This window comes from Zophobas morio, unplaced genomic scaffold (assembly GCF_036711695.1).
Source record: "Zophobas morio isolate AGI-343-1 ecotype UQ-CSIRO unplaced genomic scaffold, CSIRO_AGI_Zmor_V1 ptg000044l, whole genome shotgun sequence".
NCBI classification, from domain to species: Eukaryota; Metazoa; Arthropoda; class Insecta; order Coleoptera; family Tenebrionidae; genus Zophobas; species Zophobas morio.
This window is the reverse complement of record NW_026972149.1, coordinates 7,655,754-7,677,706: the sequence shown is the minus strand read 5'-3', so window position 1 is coordinate 7,677,706 and position 21,953 is coordinate 7,655,754. Positions and strand designations below refer to the sequence as shown.

The 21,953-nt window shown below is 36.8% G+C and overlaps 5 protein-coding genes across 12 annotated transcripts; 2 read left to right on the top strand and 3 right to left on the bottom strand.

The window, feature by feature from the left end:
• Window positions 1–2,416: 2,416 nt before the first annotated feature.
• LOC135141495 (pyruvate dehydrogenase phosphatase regulatory subunit, mitochondrial-like) lies at window positions 2,417–5,882 on the bottom strand. The gene is made up of 10 exons (XM_064072635.1): window positions 4,909–5,882; window positions 4,570–4,743; window positions 4,348–4,520; window positions 4,147–4,295; window positions 3,941–4,095; window positions 3,754–3,893; window positions 3,557–3,705; window positions 3,185–3,506; window positions 2,813–3,135; window positions 2,417–2,761 (listed from the first exon to the last, which is right to left on the bottom strand). Exons 1-10 carry the CDS (start codon window positions 5,711–5,713, stop codon window positions 2,521–2,523), a joined length of 2,631 nt encoding a protein of 876 aa, XP_063928705.1. The 5' UTR covers window positions 5,714–5,882; the 3' UTR covers window positions 2,417–2,520.
• Window positions 5,883–6,017: 135 nt separating this feature from the next.
• Window positions 6,018–10,840, bottom strand: LOC135141778 (heat shock factor protein-like). Of its 7 annotated transcripts, none has more exons than XM_064073215.1 (12): window positions 10,471–10,840; window positions 9,951–10,059; window positions 9,235–9,614; window positions 8,968–9,180; window positions 8,866–8,898; window positions 8,367–8,486; window positions 7,818–7,955; window positions 7,609–7,766; window positions 7,419–7,551; window positions 7,247–7,285; window positions 7,051–7,123; window positions 6,018–6,988 (listed from the first exon to the last, which is right to left on the bottom strand). In XM_064073215.1, the coding sequence occupies exons 1-12, from the start codon at window positions 10,573–10,575 to the stop codon at window positions 6,786–6,788; spliced, it is 1,704 nt and encodes a 567-aa protein (XP_063929285.1). In that variant the 5' UTR covers window positions 10,576–10,840; the 3' UTR covers window positions 6,018–6,785. The 7 variants fall into 7 exon arrangements, with proteins under 7 accessions (XP_063929285.1, XP_063929284.1, XP_063929281.1 ...); XM_064073214.1 differs by having other exon boundaries at window positions 7,609–7,955; window positions 9,235–9,438; window positions 9,490–9,614; XM_064073211.1 differs by having other exon boundaries at window positions 7,609–7,955; window positions 10,471–10,646; window positions 10,705–10,840.
• A 55-nt stretch (window positions 10,841–10,895) lies between these two features.
• On the top strand, window positions 10,896–15,318 carry LOC135141777 (protein pigeon). Of its 2 annotated transcripts, XM_064073208.1 has the most exons (11): window positions 10,907–11,109; window positions 11,854–12,261; window positions 12,309–12,562; window positions 12,609–12,773; window positions 12,826–12,985; window positions 13,032–13,345; window positions 13,445–14,011; window positions 14,176–14,390; window positions 14,438–14,652; window positions 14,842–15,048; window positions 15,096–15,318. In XM_064073208.1, exons 1-11 carry the CDS (start codon window positions 11,046–11,048, stop codon window positions 15,236–15,238), a joined length of 2,712 nt encoding a protein of 903 aa, XP_063929278.1. In that variant the 5' UTR covers window positions 10,907–11,045; the 3' UTR covers window positions 15,239–15,318. The 2 variants fall into 2 exon arrangements, with proteins under 2 accessions (XP_063929279.1, XP_063929278.1); XM_064073209.1 differs by lacking the exons at window positions 14,842–15,048; window positions 15,096–15,318 and adding an exon at window positions 14,711–14,812 and having other exon boundaries at window positions 10,896–11,109.
• Window positions 15,218–16,655, bottom strand: LOC135141780 (replication termination factor 2). Its single transcript, XM_064073218.1, has 6 exons — window positions 16,489–16,655; window positions 16,167–16,346; window positions 15,905–16,114; window positions 15,690–15,854; window positions 15,557–15,604; window positions 15,218–15,500 (listed from the first exon to the last, which is right to left on the bottom strand). The coding sequence occupies exons 1-6, from the start codon at window positions 16,555–16,557 to the stop codon at window positions 15,288–15,290; spliced, it is 885 nt and encodes a 294-aa protein (XP_063929288.1). The 5' UTR covers window positions 16,558–16,655; the 3' UTR covers window positions 15,218–15,287.
• Window positions 16,656–19,090: 2,435 nt separating this feature from the next.
• LOC135141889 (kinesin-like protein KIF2A) lies at window positions 19,091–21,685 on the top strand. Its single transcript, XM_064073465.1, has 7 exons — window positions 19,091–19,164; window positions 19,483–19,539; window positions 19,592–19,846; window positions 20,147–20,706; window positions 20,795–21,099; window positions 21,148–21,322; window positions 21,507–21,685. Exons 1-7 carry the CDS (start codon window positions 19,091–19,093, stop codon window positions 21,635–21,637), a joined length of 1,557 nt encoding a protein of 518 aa, XP_063929535.1. The 3' UTR covers window positions 21,638–21,685.
• Window positions 21,686–21,953: the final 268 nt, after the last annotated feature.

Sequence of the window (21,953 nt, the reverse complement as noted above, 5' to 3'; positions counted from 1 at the left end):
TTTTTTTTATTATTAATAAAAGTAGCTTAAAGTTAGATATGTTTTGACATTTATGCAACCACTACATAAGACGATTAGTACTTTGAGTTCATAGTAACTTAAAGCCGTCGGACAAAATGGTGATAGAAAATTAAAAATGAATAATCCAAACACCTGATTGGTGATTGCTTGTATTTAAAAGTGTATACATTGAAACGAGTTCGCACCCGTCTTCATCCAATTTTTTAACCTTGAGAGTACGCAAAGCAGATTCCAGCCATGTTGAACATAAATGTCAAATATGACATGACCTTCACAGTTTTCTCAGAAAGCACAGTTACACTGACGAAACAAAAAAAGTAAGTACACCAGAGAGTAGACAAATTAAAAACCGACCACAACAACGAATTGTAAGTCACATTTTTGTCAAAAATAATCACTCAGTAGCGCAATAAGTGTTCGCCACATGATATTCTGCGAATTAGTGTGCGGTTTGGAAAATGATGTATGTGCATGTGTTCGGGTTCGTCAACTTAAAAAGGTGATGATAAATCTCCTGCAGTTAGTTTTAATAGAGAAAAAAAAAGCAAGCATTTATAAATCATTATGCAAATTCTAGGTGCTACTGATAAGAAATTAAGAGTTGACTTATGGTAAAGCTACGAAGAGTTGGTAAAAAATAACCACCTACTCAAGTTCTATTAACTTGAAACGCTGCTAAGAGTTATTAATGTTTGGCCGTGATTGATTTGAGCTAAGTGGGGTGCGTACGTGATTTTATTGTTTCACAAAACCTAGGTTTTAATTTCCGAGCGCTCGTTGCGCCTCTAACACTATTAATCCTAACCTGTCTGGAGATAATGTTTCATTTCTCCTTGGTGTAACACAAAGTATTAGCGGCTTTTCTGAAAAGGAATCGGCAATTAAAAAGCTCATCTTAAAATAACGGTTATATATGTTGTAGATACAATGCGTCTTATAATAACCCTGTTATTTCTCGGATTACAAAAAGGTTACTTGTGGAAAAATTCCTTTCAATTGAACGTGAAGCAATTTGATTCATGTTAAATGTTGAATTATTATAAAACATGCGGGCATTTTGTCAGTGTACCTAAATCAATCGTTAAAGAGTCACTAACCCGTTTAGCTTATATCTACACCAATTAACATTTTTATTGGGTGTGGGCTAAGACGGCTAAGTATCCCAACTCGGTTACCGGGGGAACAATGGAAAAGTGTTCGCTTATTTTTATAAAAGGGGAATTTTCATCGGCACCTAAGCTAGAAATTAGAACTGACAGCCACTTAGTCCGGCTTCAGACGGCGCCGCAAATTGTCACATGTCACACCGACGAATCTTTTCCTTCTACCAATTTATACGAATTGAAGAAGTGTGTATTCTTCAGAACCCCCGAGATGCGGATGAACGCTGCACTAAATACCAACTCGGAAAATCCATGTCATAATTGGACCTTTTCCAAAATACAGCAACGGCTACAACGAAAAAGTCGAAAGTAGAGCACTAACTTTTTACAACTTTCGCTCACATCAAAGTGTAAGTGGATATTGCGGGGTGTATTATAAATGATTCCGTGCTACTTAACCATTCCATAAGATTGCCATAACAGAGGAACTCTAATGACTCTACTTAACAAGTTATTAGCCAGAGTCCTTAAAATCGCATCAATTATTCAGATTTTAAAAGCAATTCCTATTGAGAGTATAATGGAATCAAAAATGGCGGCCGCGTAGATAATTATTAATGAATCGCCCTTTTATCACAACCGCTTCAACAAGGCGCAACAGATTAACAGATATTTATCAATTTAGACCACTTTTACCACGAAATCTCACCCACTACACCCACAAAAACACTAGGTAGCTGGATGTAGTGCCGCGACATAATTAAGATTAAGTCATTTTGACGCACACCTATAAAACCTAAGAACTTAAGTAAGATAAGTATTAAATACAACGAGTCTACCCTTCTACACACGAAAATACAAATTTACTATTCATATTATCAATACTACTACAAAAATTTGCTTTCCAAATCTTGTCCGGTTATTTGACAAGAATTGGGCATCCAGACTTACGGTTCTCTGGTTTCGTCAAAATTGCAAATTATATCGTTATCAGTAATTTTGTACACAAAATGTCTCATCATTTCATCATCCAGTAACTAGTTACGAAATTATCTTGATTTCTCAATAATAATAACCATTCATTACATTTAATTTTATTAATATCCGATTTTATTGAGTGGTAATTATAATCCGAGACTATTTTTTTTTTGTAAACTTTGCAAGATTACAGTTTCAGTGTGCTACAGTTCTTCCGCTGGTTATTAGATGGCTCTCCACGTATCACTACAATTCGTAACAATTAGCGCCATCTGTGTCCCACCACGCAAACACGATTCACAAAAATCAATGCATATAACTCTAATACTTTATTAAAATCAATAAATTAAAATCACAAAAACGTAAAACTATGACCAGACTAAATATCACTATTATTCTCTTGATTGCTTTTTAAGATCTAACTAGTTACATCACTCTTGTAACTAATAACTGTAGGTCTGTACTTTTGCAAAGTACTGGAACTAAGTACAGGCGGCGCATGTAAGTACGGTGTTAACGAAAACCTGGTACCTGCCACATCAATCTGGTACACCGCTTCTTTCGACATTATATACTCCGACGTAATTATTTTATTACTAGATGACGGCGGTCTTTGAATAAACCCTACACAAATCAATTTATCGGCGGAGAATCCGTACCTGAAATAGATCGATTCAAAAATAAACACAAGGTTGGCATTTTCATTTTACCCTGCGGAAGTAACAGTGCCAACAAATTCGTTATTTCGATACAACGGTTCGCCGCCCCAAGGCCAGATGTCTTTATCGGGATCAATGTCATTTAAATGGAAGAACACAAGGTGTTTATTGACGCCATTTTCTTTTTGTTTTTGTAAAGCAGGTTTGCCGATGAAGTTCTCTTTTTTGTCTAGTCTGACGCTGTAGCCATTTCCTGCTTCAAAAGGTGTAGTGAAGCTCGTGAGTTCTTCTGCCCAGAAAGGTATGAACCTTTCAATTCTCATAAAGCGTTGGGTTAAGGTACCAACGTCGTGGGCACCGTAGTCTCGTCCTACCTTTAAAGTAAAATTGTCAAGAAGGTGTGAGTGATGGTGAGGTACTCACGGTCATAAGTTTGTAGTATACGTGAAGGGCGTACTCTGACGGTACGTATAAGCAGTACCCTGGTTCGCCCGTGTGGGTGAAAGACATCACCATGACGTCAGAAGCATAACCTACGTTTACTTTCTTGTACGAAAATGGCGCCAGGCGCATATCGCTATTGGATAATTCGCTGAGTAAGCCGTGAGCTTTAGGACCCACTACATTAATTACAGTATACATGGATGTAACGTCGTTTAGGACTATTGTAGACCGTTTGGGTATTTTATCAGAGATCCATTCATATATTCTAGTTTGTTGACTAGTGGGTGATACCATGAAATACCTAAATGAACACAAGTAGTAATAGCTTGTTGGCTGTGGCTACTATGTTACCTATTTTCCGCCTGGCGTACTATCATACAATCATTTTCATATCCACCTCTTTCGTTCTGCATCCCCGTATGTACGATCGCCCCCACAGGAATATTAACATCGTTTGAACACAGTTTTTGGAGAAAAGTGACAATTTCCAAACCTTCTGACTGTAACAAATATCAGTATTTATCAAACGGGGTCACTAATAGTGTTACCTTAATTTCAATTTTAGAAAATGATGACATGTCAATAATACCGACGCCTTCTCGACACGCCAGATATTCCTCTTTCATGAAATCGAAAAATTTCGGTTTGAAAAAACTTCCAGGAGGCATTGACGGTTTAAAATCGCCAGCTACAAAACTTATATTTAGAGGGTCAATAAATCGTTGAGTATCTTACGTTTGTAGGATGAATCAAAATAGAGAGCTCTCTCGTACGCCATTTTTATTCCAAACACGGCTCCCTTGGTCTCCAGGACGCTGTAAAGTGGTGAACATCTTAACTTCCTAGCATGTTTATACTCACATTGGAAAGGATATAGAACTGAGTAATGTCTAAAACGCAGTTTTTATTAACTGATTGGATTATCAAGGTGTTACTCTAACCTTCCAACCACCTCTTTGATTCTTTGTTGTAAATACTGTCTGTTATTGTGAACATCTAAGAATCTTTGTACATTAAAAGGTAGGAGATCTTGAGTGGGCTCTCCTTCTATTATCCACTCGGCTACCGCTTTCCCGATACCCGCAGCACCCTATCATCACATTAACCAAATTCTATTTATTTAATTTTGTAAATTTTGTTACCTGTAAAGAATTGCCGTTCATACCACAAGCCACAAAATAGTTGTTGACTTCAGCAGTTTCCCCTAGAATCCAGCGGCCATCGGGTGTGAAATTATCGGGGGAGTTGACAATCTCGGGTTCCTTACAATTGGATAACTCTGGTATGCGCTTTACCGCTTTTTCCCACAATGGTACTAAACGATAAGAGTAAAATGCGAACATTATCGTGTTAAAAAACCTTACAGAAGTGTTTGACGTCGTATTTTATGTGTTTCAACCAGTCTCTAGGAACTTGACTGTCTTCAAACGCGGGTTTTGCGTCTTGTTCAAACCATCCAATCATGAAACCCCCTTCATACTCTCGTGTGTACGTGTAGGCATCATAGTCTCTTATTATTGGTGTGGATTCGTCAATATCTAGAAATAACAGCCTGAGGGACTTTATAAAATGATACAAAACAGCGCCATCTACTGACAATTTTTAAATTAGCGGCCTTCTTAAAAGTGTCATTTGCACCATTGCGCATGCGCGATTTCAAATGTCATAATTTGATTTTGAAAATTTGCGTGTTTGTGACTTACATTTTGGTAATCGTCCTGTTGTGGCGTAAAAGTGTTGTGCTGGATACGCAGGTATTCGAACTTGTGGCGAGCACTGGAGCCCCAATTCTCGGGCCCACATGCCCGCACAGTTAACAAAAAATTCGCATTTAATTACCCCCTTTGGTGTCTCAACACCGTAAACGGTTGAATTTTGTGTTAATACTTTATCTACTGGTGTATGCTCAAAATATTTGGCGCCCCCTTGTTGCGCCAATATTGCTAAAACATCACAGATCGCTCTAGGATTTGCAACAGCATCTTCAGGGACCCAAACGGCCCCTTTTAAGTCGTCGACTTTTAAGTACGGGTGTAAGTCTTTCAGTTCGTTCGGACTGACTAGTTCGCAGTGTAACCCTGTAGGAATATTATAAGCCATTCGCCGCTTTAAAGCTATCAATCTATCGGTAGTTTGGGCCAGATTTATGCTTCCACATTGACGCATTTGGATGTCGTAGCCCATGTCTTGTAGTTGTTGGTAGAGTTTAATACTGTACCATATTAGGTTTCTGTGGGCTATGGGTTTGAATAGCCCTAGAGTACCTGAACCAAAATGCGAAGTCCCACTTCCGATTTTTCCCTGTTCGAGAACTATAATATCATTCCAGCCATTTTGTACTAAATGGTAAGCTACGGAGTTTGCGACCACTCCGGCGCCTGCTATCACTATTCTTGCTTGAGTTGGAGGCGTGTTTGAGTAATCTTTGGTGAAGACGGACGAACATGGGACACATTTTCTTGAGGTGGTTAGAATAGCAGAGAGAGTAGTTTTGTACAGAAGTGACATTGTTTGGTATTAATATTTTAAGAAGTCAAGTGAAAAGAAAAAATGAATTTTGTACCTTTGTTTGGCCTAAATTAATCATTTTATCGCTAAAAAAATAAAAACGTATAAATACATAACCTCAATTTTGGTTCAGGTAAAATTCGGACAGTTTCGAAGAGCGCATGCGCGTGCACCCAGTGGTTCTGCAACGTTTCAAAGCACAAAGTGCAAACTCCAGCAGTTCTGAACAATCTCATAAGAAACTCTACCTGGATTGTTCTCAGATTTCAAAAATGGGAGCAGGTTTTGAAATAAAGTAACAGAATTTGTAATATATGTTATAATTTAATGAAAACATATAAAACAAGGAGTAACAAAAAATATTCTTGTAATAAAAAGGAAACTAGCATTAAGGATCACCAACAAGATAAACACATTTTGTAAATGGCTGACTTGACGCCTATCAAAGCTTACAAGAAAGTAGCAATAAGCGCCCTTTCTGATCAATTATGTTATACACCAAAAAATCAATTACTTGGTGTTAACTTCCCACTATATATATATATAAATCTAATTTAGTTACAATGATTGATTTTTTGCTGCAATTCTATACTGCTTGAAGCAAATGACATTCAGTGTGAAATCAACTATTGCAGGGAAAATGGGACAGTGCAGTTATTTAAAATGTACAGATTACTCTAAAATACATTACAGATACAAAAATAGCATTATTTATATGTACTGAAAACAATTAATTTGACTAAATCATACAAAAAAGCCTTACACTATACTTAATCAGTTTTAAATAACTAAACTCGCCGAGATGGTTGACATTTTCCAACAAAACTTATTCAAATAGTCCATATGGAAAAATACTTATGAAAATAATCTACACATAGGTATTCACACTTTGAAGTCACAATAGTTTCCTGTTACCAAGTTATACTAGTTAAAAGTCTTGAGTTTACAATTAAGATGACTATTAAAACAATGAAAATGCTATACGCTCGTTTAACATGCGTAATATTGATTAAACTCCCACGATGTTTCCGTTTTGTACCTTAATTCCTCAAAAATATATTACAGCTTAAATTCATTTTTTGTTAACGTTCTGTGCAGGAGGGAAAACCGGCTCCTCTGCTAGGATTTGTGGGGTGTTTATTGTTGAATTTGCAACTTCATCCGTTGCACAAACAGTAGCATTATTATCTCCGTCAATTGAATCATCTAGTAATTCCGTAAAATCAAAACTACTTCCATAGGGAGCCAACTCCGAACCCGAAACTAAGGGATCAGCTGAAAAAATTTTAAAAGTCAGAATATTTACTGTCAAATATAATTAACAAAATACCACTTACAAGGGTCAACTAAGCTTTCATTTTTAACATCATTTATGTTCAGATCATACACTGGAGAATCATCATTAAATAGCTGAAACAAAATAATTTAGAAAGAACACAAATTAACAACGAAACATATAAAAACGGCATCTTTGTGAAAGCTAAATTGATTGGACTTTGGGATGAAGGTGGCATATATTCAAAATTCTCTTACATAGACATCTTTGAAGTTTTGAGGGATCTTGTTTAACTCCTTAAAATAAAATAAACTGTATAACTACAGTATCCTACTGTAGGGTTATTCCAAACATACAAAAATGCCAAGAATAGAATAACACTTTATAGACTATATTTAAAAGTAGATCAGTGGTGGGAATTACTCTTACCCCTAATAAGGCATTGGCATCAACAAATGGATTGTATCCGTTCAAAATATCCTTGAACTGTTCAAGTTCATTTTGAGTCGATTCCACATGGGTATTTAAATCACTGCTGTAAGAATCACTAGTACTTGGCATACTAGTGGGGTCAAATTAGTACGACTTATAAATAAAAACATCATAAATTAGTGATTACCTCTTAATTAAATCACACACATTCGTATCACGAGTGGCAATAGCCATATTGTTACTGGTCACAGGAGTAGGTGAAAGGGGCGCCACCGCATCAAGTATTTTTGCATCAACTTTACTTGACTTGGCGGCTTTATCAACTGATTTGACTGTGAAATTATTCTTAATTAAATTACTCAATAAAGTATCTTGTGTCGAAGGATTCAAAAACACCTTTTGATCAACTGGAGTAGTGCCGTTATTTGTTGTGGTAGGTGTCGGCTCGTTGTCCAGAGTACTTATCAAATTTTCCTCACTTAAATCTGGATCTGTCAAAACCAAATCTTCTGGGTTCTCAACCGCCCCCACAGTCTAAAAATAAACAAAACGGTTATAAGGGGAAAAAATCGCACTAAAAACTAAGGGTGAGCCACACATCAAGTGATCCAGCACTGGATACCACCGAAAAAACAATTTTCTTCATTTTCAAGTTTATGCCTCACAGGCTTTAGTTTGGCGAAATATGGACAACCAGCGGAATTTTGGTCATGGAAATACCAAAAGTGAGGTTATATTCACTGCTATGCGCAACCGATAGCACTCTCGAGTTTAGTCACTTTTTGACACTCTTCAGGGGATGGGTAAGAGAAAATAAACAATATGAAAAAAGAAATTGGTTAGTGTTTTACTGGAAATTTGGATCAATTGATGTGAACATTTAATTGGGGGTTTAAAAAATGAGAAAAACCACCTCCTGTAAGTACAAAACAAATCTATACCCACCACATATTCCGGTTTGTCCCATGTACTTTCTTCTCCAGTGTCCTCGACCAACATTTGAGATTGTAATGGTGAATTAAGATCTGTCTGTTGAGAACCAACAGAAGCAGCGGGGCTGTCGATCTACATGAAATTTTAGTTAATTTGACTAATGGGACAGGACGATTCAGTACAGTAAAACTGTATGAATCACCCTGTATATCTGAACAAATGAAACATATGCAGGCAACAGACGACCCCAACTAATTACAAATCTACTTTGACTGCAATTAAAAAAAACTACGAAAAGCACAAAACCAAAGAAAGACAAGAGAGAAAGAGAGAAAATAAAATCTATCGAGTGACCTTGTGGAAACAATACAGAATCTGATGTAATTCAATTGGACAAAATAAACTATTTACACTTGCGAAATCAGTAAAAATTCGATAATAAGATCAACAAACATTACTACGACATTAATAGTGCGTGTTACTAAAAATGACTACAACACAAATGACATACCACGTCATTCGTTTCGATGTGGGTTCCGTCCACCTTTGTCAAAAAGAACGAAGAATATTAAAATGTCACACAAAAATAAACTAACAATTAAAAAATACTTACAACTGGCGAATCATCGTCGTATAGATTCGGTGTTAAGTCCAACTCGCTGTCTAATTCGTGGATGGTCGGTCCTTCTGGATTACTATTATTTTTATTATTATTACTAACTTTACTTTTTTTACTGGGGCTTTCGTGCAACATTAATTGATAGCCGCGTTTTACGCCGACGGTCATTCTAGATGGTTGGACCAAAGTGACTAAGAATTGAATAAGCTAGAAGGGGTAAATAAAACGATTTGAAAAAAAAAAAAAAAAAAGACACCTTACCTTATTAACAATTTTTTGTTGTTTTAGATGCTTCTGTCTAAGAATGGCTACTTCTCGCCACAATAACGCGTTTTCTTGCTTCATTGCATTTAATTGACTATCAACAGAAGCCTGACGTCCTCTCAGTTGCTTAACATCGTTCAAAACTTTAGATAATTCGTCGTGTTTATTAGCATTTTCATTAGAAGCTTTGGAAGTGGTTGCCTGTGAATCAATTTCAGTACATATCGACTTGGTCCGTCTAGACATACATACTTTTCTTTTAATATTACGCAACAATTCTGGTTGATCTCTAAGAAAAAATGGGTGCGAAAATTGTATTTCGTCTTTATCAGAATCCATCGTCCCATTTTCAACAGTCGACAATTTATGGAAACCATCTAAAATCGATCGATGAAATAATGAAAATAACTAGAATAAACAAAAATCGCATGGTCCGATCTGATAATAACAATAACAAAATCCAGGTATGGCCTATAAGAAAAATGTCTAGATTATGCCATGGTGTAACCTGTGCGGCCACGACCGGAAAAGTTCGCCAAAGTACAAATTTGCGTACCGTTTTAGACGCAAACTTCTACTTTAGGTGTAGTGTGTGAAAATACTTCATGGCTGCAGTCGCTATATAGGCCATGATTTCACAATTAAATTTCACAAATTGAGTATATTATTATTAGATACAGTTTCTGCATGCAAAGATTAAAAATGGTACTTACACATATTTAGCTGCCTCACGAAACTACTCATATTATTGTGTTTATAATAGAGAGGAAGTAGCTCATACCAAAATTGAGCTTGATTTGGTATCACAAAACTAGTGCCAGACTGGAACAAAACGGAAAAAATAAATAACCGCATTGATCTAAAAATACAAAAAAATGCATAGCGATGATGTTAGATGACGTAAAGCAAACAGAAACTTTATCCCCGAATTGTAAACAGGTCCTTTAAGCTCAATTACCCCACTTTACCCTGGACCTACCTTAATTAAACATGGCCGATGTTTTTTTATTTTGGTTAGGGATTAATGAAAGGGTTGTAGGTGCCGGGTAAGGGTGAAAAGACCCTTCATTATCTATTTCAAGCTATGATTAGATAATTTAGTGGTTTTGCGTTTCTTAATGCGGTCGGCCCTATCAGTTCTAGTGTAATAATAATGGACATTGAGCCTTAATCTCGAAAATGGTAACATGGTACACGATACAAATTGTGTACTAATGAGGTGTCGAAACTTACCGGGCTCCAGCAAATCAGATGGTCCGTAGATGGGTCATTAACCATTTTCCATAATTTACCTAAAAAAGCTGGTGTATTTGCTGTATTTTCCCCTAATGGTTGCATTGTGGAATTTCTTAGTTTCTCGCGATCGTATAACGTTATCAACACCCCTCGTATTTCTTTATTAACCTAAACTTTTGTATTAAAAACCTTTAAATTATTCCTAATTAAAAACGCAAGAGTCACACAAACCATTAAACAAACAGATGGTGGCACTACATAACTTTCAACTGATGCCAACCTGACGAACATAATGACGCGCGAAATTCAAAATTAACCCATATTAAATAATATCACGCTTGTTACAAAATAATCGTGTTTACTCGACAGACACTCCGCCGGACGTCACCATTACACGACACACAAAAATGTGGACTTAAAATAAGCCGGGTTCAATTTTTCAAAATCTATCTCGAATCGTCAGCACCCATAATTGCTCCCGTTTGAAAAATAGGAATTTTTAAAGTTAAAGATGCGATAAGTGCCTAGGAATTTGCAATCGAGATACTCAGACACAACGTTGCGAGGCTGTGATGGTGACAGTAGACAATTTCGCTTCAAAATTGTGCTCAATAATTTTGGAAAAAAACTCAAGCGGTGAGTTAAATGTCCATGAATGTTGCTCTGTTGAATGCAGTGAGAAATTGCCGTCATTAGACTTATTTACAAAGAAATAAACTGTGGACTATTCTAATTATATTGATTTTCTTATCACCAGGCGGACCGCGCATGCTCCAAACGCACATTTTCATTTTATCAATATTATAGTAAACAAAAAAATATTTTTAAAGTCATAGTGTGTGACACATGTTTTTTTAACTATATCTTTATTTTATCGCAATGCTGTGTCATCGTTAAACCACGAATTACAACACTGATACCGCGGTAATCACATTTATTTAGCATTGTTATCATTCGTGGTCAGACACAATGAAAAAGCCAATAAAAAACACGAATAATATGTCTCCTGACCAAAAATATGCTTCAATTCATCCCAAAACATAAAAAAAAATATGCGTGTGGGTATGCAACCCAAAATACACTCTTTGTTCTATTCGTTTTGAAAACTTCGGAAAACAAAACCATACAAAAGACAATAGTCGAAATCCAGGAAGAAATATTTACAAAAACGATTGGTTAACAAAATCGTGATCTTGCAAAATCGTGAACAACCAAAAAGTTCGTAAGCATTTCATAAATACCCACATAGATGGCGCTCACAACTTTGTTTTTCATGAATGTGGGGAATAACAGCCACATAAACAAAAATAACTTTCTTACACAGTTTCCTCCAAATCTAGATACCGTAAGTCCGCTCATTTACGGTGGGTGTTATTTCAGATGAAGCAAACGAGTGGCGCTTGTTGGGTCAAGAACAAGACGGAACTTTACTATTTAGCTGGATACAGTCGAGCAAGAATCAAGAGCCAGTCACCAAGATCGGATTATACTCATACTCGTCGAACGACCTGACAATACTTCACACTTTTGATACCGTAATCAATTGTATCCAAGCCTCTATAGACACCAATAGGACGTATTTAGCATACGTGATTAAAGAAACCGACCCCGAAAACAACAAAGTCTTCTCTTATAAACCATATTTACTGAAAATCGGACCCGAAAGTACACTTTGTGATTTAGAGCTTGAACGGTCCAGGCAAATTTTGGTCCAGTTTCTCTACCAAAAGCACTCAGTTTTGTCTGAGAGTTGTAGCGTGAAGTTTTTGATTTTAATTCATCAAGAATGTAAGTTAGTTTGTAGATGGTGGTAGTCGCTATTGGTTTATCTTCAGGTATACTCCAGTACCAGATTAAAAACGACAATTCAGACCTAACGGCTAGTAGTTTCTATTATGAATCTTTAGTTAGGAAATTCACGTGGGCTCAGTGGGATCCGGTACATCAAACTTTGTACTATATTCACAACCGTAAACCTAGTAGGTGTTTGGTTGAGGGTGAAGAGGATGCGGTTTCAAGTTCGGGGACGAAAACGTCACCCACTTTATCCGGGCTCCAGTTTCATGATGATCTTCCGCATGAAAGTGTGGTAAGTATTCAAACATACAAGTGCGGAAAGTAAGACTTACTTCTAGCTGAACATTCCGTTGAACTTACCCCACCTATCGACGGTGTTTGGAAGCTGTGGTATTTATGAAGACGACACAGTACCTTTACGGATCCATGACTGCTCCTTAGACTTGATAGTACTGACTGACTCCAATGGATACGTCTGTGTGTGTCATCACTATTTATACCAAGTAACTCAATTGAGTTTGTTTCGTTACAAATTTTGTTTGTTACAAATTCTAGCCTATACAACCTACAACCGAGCTCAAAGACGACGACACAAGCTTAGTACATTTCGCTTATTCGGTTACAGTACTTCACCAGAGTTGTGTTATACATTGTGTAGTACCCGGACTCCCTTGGAGCAAGGCAAAAACAATTCGTCCCTTGTTTAAATTCTACGGTACTTTTTCAAAACTGTCTCGATTTGGATTAATCTTGGGTTTTAGGAGACCACATGCTAGTATTCATACCTGCAGTTTGTACTCACTTGTTAGATATAGGTGTTATGCACGAACCTTGTTGTCACGTGATTACTAAGCCCCTTTTAACCGATTTCGAAGTTCACACGATTTGTCTGACGTCACTTGTTACTTTAGGGGGTGACCACGTGATTAATTTAGCGACTTTAGACTTAATCGACATGCACGTACCGACAAGTTTGCTTGTGCAAACTTTTAAAAGTGATACAATTATGGGCAATAAGTTGTCTATATTACATTACCTGATTTTGCATAGGAGTGAGATGGAGACTGTTTCTGACGTAAGCGGTTATCATCCAATCCAGTTTGGCTAAGTTTGGCGGGAAATTTTAATTATCCGCCAAAAATAGGGCGACATTTTGTAAATAATTGTGTTTTAGTTGATAGCGTGGCAAGCCGAGAAACCGCTAAGCTTAGGCCTGCCTCAGCTATTGAGGGAATTTTTGATAGGAAGTTCGTACGCTTCAGTACACAGGAATTTGCCGTCCGATGCCAGTCATTTAGTAAATTTATTGCCTATTACCACCCAACACATGGGTAACGAGCTAGAAGTGAAAATTAACGATAAGATGATATGTTTATCGCAAGACGTCCTTTGGAATGCCTCGATGATGTTACTCTCGCCGCAACAACGTATAGTACCGTACAGGAGCGACATCTGGGTGAAATTATGGGAGCAGTTGGCTAAAATATCGAAAGGGAAACAAAGATTTAAGCCGAATCAAGTGGTAGAGAAGTTGTTAGTATCGTTAGTTTGTTACCAACCCGAGGCGTTGTCGAGATCCAGCACTCCGATGTCACCAAGTGGCTCCCTAGGGTCGTCCTCCGTACTTAACGATTTCCTTTCAATCGGTAACCAATGTGGACGAAAATCGCAAATCGATGCTTTACCGTTTTACGAGATCGAAAGCTGCACGGCGAGCAAACAGGAACACATAATATCAGTTGTACGTTAAAACGCTACACAACTGTGTGTAATTTCCCCAGAATTAATTCGAGAAAGAATATTGTCTAGTAAGTGGCAGCGTAGCTGCTGAATGTAACCTTCTCAGTTCTTTCTGGGGAAGTTGTCATCTTTTGCTAGTTGGTGCTTCAATTTTGACATTTTTAGAATTTGCGCGAGCTCAGTATGCACTTACTTAAACAAAGTGCTGAAAACAAGATTAGTAAGTTTCAGTGGCAGTCACAGACTCCCATGCATGTTCACGCTGTGGCCACTAGATATATCACAGCTCAGTTGGAACAGTCCAGACTTTTGTGCCAAATTTTGTGTAAAGCCGCGACTTTTGATCCACGACAAGAGCTAGACAAAGGTTTCGTTTACATGTAAGTCGGGTTTTGTAGTTATCACCGGCCAATAAAAATGTTTTCAGTGAGCAACTACAGGAAGAAAGACGTTTTATTCTATTTACAATACTCGAAAGATATTACTTGTCTGTAGAATCTATAGCGTTCCCGTTACCTCAAGGATTTACTTCGTTTTTCACGTTTCTGGGATATAAAACTTTGAATTTTGATATGTTTCTGCAATATATTCAGAGAAACGTGTTGGAATTGCAGGTTGACGTCATGAAAATCATCATGGCAGGTGAGTTACAAGGATATATAAATATACCGAGTGACTATTAATGTTTTTTTTTCATCAGGTAGCTGTCATATTCGCAGTAGTTTTTAATTGACAATAATTCAGAATTGCCAACCTAAAAATTTTCTTCAATCATTAATAGTCACCCGGTATTTAACGAAAATCGTGATTATTCGTAATGTAATTTTCCAGATATTGATAACAGTAAAAGTGGATTGCACCAGAAACTAAAACTGCTCACACTTCTTCCGCGATCCCGAGCGAAAAGACTTTTAAACCAGTGGAATCACCCTGTTAGTTTAATGCTACGAGGAAGAGAACACGCGCTGAATATTTTGTCTGGGGTTGAAACTGGTACCACAAGACTGCACGGAATTCAAAAAAATAAAGCTTTCAGAGGTATATTTAGCACTCAAAAAATGTTGCTTGTAAATCAATAATTTTAGGTCTGACGGCGTTTCCTTCCGGCGACCGATTATCCCCCCTGGACACATTCCTCGATTTGCTCACCGCCAAAGCAAGTTTGACAGATCTAGATTTTGGTTTACTGATTGAAACAACAGAAACGTCAACTGAAGAATTCATGTGATTTTATTTATAATAATATTTTGAAATACATGTGACTATGTACACTTAGATCAGTTATAAAAAGGATTGTACGTGACCCAATGGGCTCTGTTTTGTTGTTTTTCGGACTCGTGCGTCGTGAATATAGATTTATATACATCTGTTACCTTGGGATCTTTGGCAACGCTGTATGTTGACTTCATTTTCTTGGCGTCGTGGGTGGCCTCTTTTAAAGATCCTGGACGCTTAGTGCCGCTAATCAGTGCAACTTTACTTGCGCCGTTCTAAACAAAGAAAAAAAAAATTGTAAAAGTCGCAAACACCAATTTCAAAAAAATACCTTAACTGTGGCTGCACTTGTGCTAGGAGTATTTTTGTCAACTTCATCCTGTAAAACAATAATAACCATAAACCACTGTCAAAGTCAAAATTCAAAAACTAAAAATTTTCTTGAACAGCCTGATCATGTTTACCTTAGGTGCTGTAATTGTGGCAGACACATCCACAACAACTCTGTTCTTTTCTCGCTTCTTCTTGTGTTTCTGCTGGCGCAGTTCCATTCTCTGTTTCATAATAACCAAATCTTCCTCATTCCCGTTCAGAATGACAACATCGTCGTTTGTAAATGGTTTCTGACACTACAAAAACCGATTATTTTTATTTACAACACAATAAACAAACTACAAACCTTGTGGCATGTTTTTGTGTCAATTTCCTTCAGCGCTCTTTCTGAAAACACGCATCCGCAGGTCCACAAAGCCACAAATCTGAATTTGCCCGACATTTCAAGGCCGATCACGGGACAAATGTAGGGGGCAGTGCGGCTATCGCTTTCCCCGTGAGTTTTGTCGTCGTCTTTGTATGCTGGGTTTGGGGTCAGATTCAGGTCTTTGATATCCTAAAAACCAGACAGATGGTCATGTGGGGCTGGAAATTTCTACGATTTTTACCTTCAATCCTTTGATGTGGCGCGCACTTTCTGGCATTCGTTCCTGGTTCAAGAGACTCTCAATTAGGGATATTTTGTTGTAGAGCTTGCCTAAGCCACACATGACGATTGGAGATTGAAGAATCTGTTGAGTGATTGCACAGTATCGCCATTGAAAGATCAGTTCGGAGTCTTTGTCTTTCTGTAAAAAATTAGAGGTTATGTTGCGAACGTTGTTTATCGGTGGAAAATAATGCGTTTTTCTCTAATACGACTTTATTTTGTGGATGGGATCAGTTTGGTCTTACTAAGGTTTACACTGTTGGAGAGAAATGTGTACTTACAGCTTCTGGTTTCTTTTTAACTCGAACTAGTTCATCTCGACGTGGAATAGTGCCACCATCACAACCCATTTTTCTTGTTTAGTTTAAAACTATCTTAATTATTAAAAATATGGAATTCACTTCGCTAAAACAACAACACAACTGTCTACTGTCATTCGATTATGACGTCACGAAGTCTGGACAACAATTCAAGCACAGAAGTTAATTGAAACGACACTGATCATAGAATAACACTAGGATACAACTATACACTTAAAACCAAAGTTCCTAAATTAATATGGTAGGACTTTCGACTTAAAAATGTGTATCGTTGGTCAGGTAAATACCGACGGTTACAGTTTTCAGAATTCTATTAGATGCAGGTAGGCCAAGGTTAGTTAATAGAGAATTATCTATTAAATGACTTTGCAGGTAGGCTAGCTTTTGGACAGGTGGGAGTAAACTCCCTAAATATCTAATGACTTTAGCATAGGGCAGGTAGACGAAAGATAGCACGTGTTTACATTTGTACAGGGATTTACATAAATTATAATTGCGTTCAGGTAGAACACGTGTTTTTGGAGGAACGGTTGTTCCTACAAAACTATAAAAATTAAATAAATATATCTCCGATTTTGTACATCTCAAAGCTGCATTTTTTTATCAAACCAGAGCTAAATTCTACCATTTTACATTTTAAACGGTTTAGAATAAAATAGTGTTTAGCAGCTGAAGGCACAAAAAATAAATTTACGACGTGTTTATAGATTTTTTAAAACTATTTAGATCAGATACATCAGCCAACAATATAAAATTTAATACTGTTTCCAATTTTGATGCTATGAAGCGTTGAAACGTTTAATCAGATCTTTCAGTTTTTAGATTTTGAAAATACACTTTATTTTGTCTTATATATTGTGTATATATTGTTTTATATTATATATTGCGATCGATTTTGCAATTACGCTCCGCCCCTCGGTCGGACAACGAATGAAAAATTCATCACGATTGAGATCGAAACGGATGGGTGGGGCTTCCTTTTTGATCGTCTTTTTTAATTAATACATTTATACCCGGTTTATACAAAGCGAAATTAAAGTTAATTCGCGATTAACTTTTAATTGAGGTCTGTTGCTAGGCAACGTGCATGTTTTAATCAATCACGGGCTCATATTCCACATTTTAACCCTTTGTTCAATTAATCGAATTAAATATTTAATTCGTTTTTCTACGATTTCTTTGTGTAACACGATGACTTAGGAACATATTTCACATGGTAATTTCTCGTGGAAAAATAAGGATTTTACAATTAAGCTCCACCCCTCGGCTTACGACGAATAAAAAAAATCATCAGAATTGAGATAGGGCGGGTGGGCGGGGCTTATATTTTGCCTTTTTTTTCTTAATATAGACTGTCATCTTTTCACAACAAGAAGCTTAGAACACGGTTTTTGCATCGATATTTCCTTACACAAATTTTCCATTTTAAACATGTTTTAAGTGTCATGTTGTGAAAAAAAGTCTACACATGTTCAAACAAAAAAATAAAAAGTAAGCCCGCCCACCCGCCCTGTCTCAATTGTGATGATTTTTTTTTATTCGTCGTGAACTAAGGGGGCAGAGTTTAACTGCAAAATACTTATTTTTTTACAAGAAATTACAAACATGTTTTTGAGTATCGTGTTGTTAAATACAATGTATATTAAGAAAAAAAAAGGCAAAATATAAACCCCACCGACCCTACCCATCTCAATTGTGATGATTTTTATATTCTTAGAAACTTAAAACATGTTTAAAATGGTAAATTTTTGTAAGGAAATGTGGATTTTGCAATTAGGTTCCCCCCCTAGGTCTGGCAGTGAATGAAAACGTCATTACTATTTAGATCAGGGCAGGTATGGGTGGGGCTTAATCTTTTGGCTTTAATTTTTTTCTTAATATATGTACATACGTAGTATTCTTTAAATAACACGATATTCAAAAACGTGTCTTACATGCTATGTAATTTCTTGTAGAGAAATAATAAGGATTTAGTAATTAAAATCCGCTTCTCTGGTTTTGACGATTAAAAAAAAATCATCACAATTGAGATAGGGGGGGTGGGCGGGGCTTATATTTTGCCTCTTTTTTTTAAATACGTAGTCGTTTTTTCAGAACAAAAAACTTAAAACATGTTTGAAATGGTATTCTTATAGGCAAATGTGGATCTTGCAATTAAGCCCCGTCCCTCGATCTGACAACGAATGAAAAATTCATCATAATTGAGAATTGAGATTGGGGCGGATATAGGTGGCGCCTAATCTTTGACTTTATTTTTACTAATATAAGTACATTGTATTCTTTGAACAACACGATACTCAAATACATGTTTTTAATTTCTCGTAGAGAAATAAGGATTTTGCAGTTAAGCTCCGCCTTCTTGGCTCACGACGAATAAAAAAAATCATCACAATTGAGACAGGGCGGGTGGGGGGGCTACATTTTGCTTTTTTTTTTCTTAATATGTGTAGACTTATTTCGACAACAAGAAACTTAAAGCATGTTCAAAATAGTAAATTTTTGTAGTAAACAACTTAAATCCGCCACTTTTTTTCTACAACCCCTTTAAATACGGAGTTTATAAATGACAATTTTCAGCCCTAAAAGTAACGTCAGTGGGAACAGCAACTGCAACGGGAACTTCAACCTCAACAGCAAGTTTGTAAATCCCACTTACATGATCCCTTATTTTATGACAAGAAAATATAAAATTCGAAAAAAATCTTGTAGGTCTTATTTCCATCGGCTGTTTTTACCTTCTTCATATTTTTATCAAGAACTAATTCAATTCGAGAAAGTTCGAGTCGTCCCTCTATAAAGAATGTGTTCGTTATCTTCTTGTGTTTTTGTGTTTCGTTTTTGTGTCTTTTATTGTATGATGGCGACCGCACGCGGAAATTCTACTTGGGGTGTGTTATTCTTAAAAATGTAGATGTAGAAAGGTAAATTATAATTTTTAGTACGAGGAACACGTAGAGAGGTCCAGGGAGTAGCCCCCAGGAACGCCCATCAAGAGTTACTACATATGATTTCGTAATTTAAAATTTTCTTTGCGTGTGTGATTTGCTGTAATTGTGTTTTGCAGGGAATATCGGAGTGGTTTAAACATTCAACCACTAAGTGACAAAGATGGAATCCAAAACAATGTAATAACGATTTGTGTCAGGAAAAGACCATTAAACAGAAAAGAAGCAGTGGATGTAATAACTATCCCAAGCGAAAACCAAGTTATTGTGCACGAACCTAAAACCAAAGTCGATCTGACGAAATATTTAGAAAATCATTTATTCAAGTTTGATTATGCTTTCGACGAGACGTGCTCCAACGAAATGGTATACAAGTATGTCAAATCAAATTAAATTTAAGCTGTAGGTAAGCAGAGAAAGATGTTGCTCTCTCCGGGCAAGTATCTTAACCACTAGACCACGAAGCCACTTATCTGTCTCTGCTTACCGACGTGTTATTGTGCCGCCACAAACCTTTACCAAACACCAATGAGCGTCCTAGATGATACAACGTGTCCACAAATGATTTTGGTGGCTTTGAAATGTCAAAAAAAGTACCTCACTGTGCGAAAAACATGGCAAAATAAATAACTGTCTTTTTTCCACTGTTACATGTAACATTTTCGTTTTTGCAGATATTCAGCGCAACCCCTAGTTAACACGATCTTCGAAGGCGGCTTGGCCACTTGTTTCGCATATGGGCAAACGGGTTCTGGTAAAACCCACACCATGGGGGGTACCTTCACTGGCAAGAACCAAGATTTTCGTAAAGGAATTTACGCCATGACTGCAGTGGACGTGTTCAAACTGGCCACGTCTTCAAAATATCGTCATCTAGATTTCGTGATTTCGTCAAGTTTCTTTGAGATCTATTCCGGGGAAGTATTCGACCTTCTGAATAATAAACAGAGATTAAGAATACTTGAAGACGGACATCAGGAAGTTCAGGTCGTTGGATTGGCAGAAAAAATCGTCTGTTCGACTGACGATGTATTGAAGCTCATCCAAAAGGGTCACCAACAGCGATCCTCTGGAAGAACTTCCGTTAATTCACATTCGTCGAGGTCTCACGCAGTCTTTCAGATTTATCTGCGAACGAACAAAAATATGGAGAAGGTGTATGGGAAGTTCTCTCTAATTGATTTAGCAGGGAATGAGAGAGGCGCGGATACGTCGTCGGAAGACAAGCAAACTAGTAAGTATTAGTATTATTATTATTGTGTACATTAGTATGCCAAACAGAGTAGCTAAAACTGGATTAAGTGATTGAGAGTTTCTCGTAGGAATTGAAAGTGCTGAAATAAACAAGTCTCTTCTCGCCTTGAAAGAGTGTATAAGAGCGTTAGGTAGAAAGGGGGCTCATCTACCATTCAGAGTCAGTAAACTGACTCAAGTCCTGCGAGATTCGTTTATCGGTCCCAATTCACGTACATGTATGATTGTCATGGTATCGCCTGGAGTCGGCTCGTGTGAAAACACCTTAAACACTTTAAGATATGGTAACAGAGTCAAAGAACTTAAAGGTGGCAGTTTGCAAACTAACACTACATCAGATGAAGGAAAAGATGATCGTAGTAAATTTTTAAATGTAAGTTGTGTATTTTTCGAGAAGTGTGTGTTTAACAAATCGTTTTAGGAAAATGGTATGACCTCAGAAATGTCGAAACTACAACAACCCATCTCTCAACAGGAACTTGCTAAAGAAGACCTGTTACGCAATCATAAAAAAACTATCGAACTGTTATTGGAATCCTACGAAAACGGAGCAGAACTGTTGAGAATGACTGATGAAGTGGATTATGACCAAGAAGGTTAGTATTTATTTATTAAATTTACATGTTGAGACATACTGAGAAACCCGTTTACTTTTGTTGATTGCGCGCGCACTTAAAGTAAGCTGTTTCAAGCACTCTTTACACCACTAAAATCTACGAGCGTGTTGTGTTTATCATAGTGTAAGACTGAATCTGAAACCTGTTAATTTTTTTCTTTTAGCATATTGCGAAAATTGGGAGGAACTGCTCGACAACATGGCGACTTTTTTGGCAATGTCGAAGCAGCTGGCAACTGACTACAGACAAAAATATTTTAATCGAAGAAGAACTCAGTCGTATAGAAAGAAGTAACGTTACAAGCCACATGCAACCTATACGAGAAATAAAACAGTTCTGTGTAAACTCAGTTAATTAAATTATCAGTTTTTATTTGTTGTTTATTTTTATTATATGACTTAGCCATTTACCACATATAAGAGAAACGGCACAGTTAAGTATAAAATCAGTTAATTATTTTTTTTAGTACCTAAATGTCTTGTGTTTCTTGTATGTGGTATGTGGCTTAGCAATATTAAGAATTAAAAAATGTGCATTATACCTAAACAGGATTTTTTATGAATGTGTGTAATGTATGTTATTTTGATTGTAATTTTTGAATGTGGGTAAT

Bases quoted from the DNA above. Each gene is read 5' to 3' on its own strand.
- LOC135141495 (XM_064072635.1), bottom strand. From the start codon at position 5,713: ATGTCACTTCTGTACAAAACTACTCTCTCTGCTATTCTAACCACCTCA. The intron at 4,521-4,569 runs GTAAGGTTTTTT...CTTATCGTTTAG, and splicing joins ATACGACGTCAAACACTTCT to TACCATTGTGGGAAAAAGCG. The intron at 4,096-4,146 runs GTTAGAGTAACA...ACTGCGTTTTAG, and splicing joins ATCAAAGAGGTGGTTGGAAG to ACATTACTCAGTTCTATATC.
- LOC135141778 (XM_064073210.1), bottom strand. From the start codon at position 10,575: ATGCAACCATTAGGGGAAAATACAGCAAATACACCAGCTTTTTTAGGT. The intron at 7,956-8,366 runs GTGGGTATAGAT...GTTTATTTTTAG, and splicing joins GGGACAAACCGGAATATGTG to ACTGTGGGGGCGGTTGAGAA. The intron at 7,286-7,418 runs GTAAGAGTAATT...TTTTATTTTAAG, and splicing joins ATGCCAATGCCTTATTAGGG to GAGTTAAACAAGATCCCTCA.
- LOC135141777 (XM_064073208.1), top strand. From the start codon at position 11,046: ATGGTGACAGTAGACAATTTCGCTTCAAAATTGTGCTCAATAATTTTG. The intron at 14,653-14,841 runs GTGAGTTACAAG...GTAATTTTCCAG, and splicing joins CATGAAAATCATCATGGCAG to ATATTGATAACAGTAAAAGT. The intron at 15,049-15,095 runs GTATATTTAGCA...CAATAATTTTAG, and splicing joins AAAAAATAAAGCTTTCAGAG to GTCTGACGGCGTTTCCTTCC.
- LOC135141780 (XM_064073218.1), bottom strand. From the start codon at position 16,557: ATGGGTTGTGATGGTGGCACTATTCCACGTCGAGATGAACTAGTTCGA. The intron at 16,347-16,488 runs GTAAGTACACAT...AATTTTTTACAG, and splicing joins TTAAAAAGAAACCAGAAGCT to AAAGACAAAGACTCCGAACT. The intron at 15,501-15,556 runs GTATTTTTTTGA...TTCTTTGTTTAG, and splicing joins CAAGTGCAGCCACAGTTAAG to AACGGCGCAAGTAAAGTTGC.
- LOC135141889 (XM_064073465.1), top strand. From the start codon at position 19,091: ATGACAATTTTCAGCCCTAAAAGTAACGTCAGTGGGAACAGCAACTGC. The intron at 20,707-20,794 runs GTAAGTATTAGT...AGTTTCTCGTAG, and splicing joins GTCGGAAGACAAGCAAACTA to GAATTGAAAGTGCTGAAATA. The intron at 21,323-21,506 runs GTTAGTATTTAT...TTTTTCTTTTAG, and splicing joins AGTGGATTATGACCAAGAAG to CATATTGCGAAAATTGGGAG.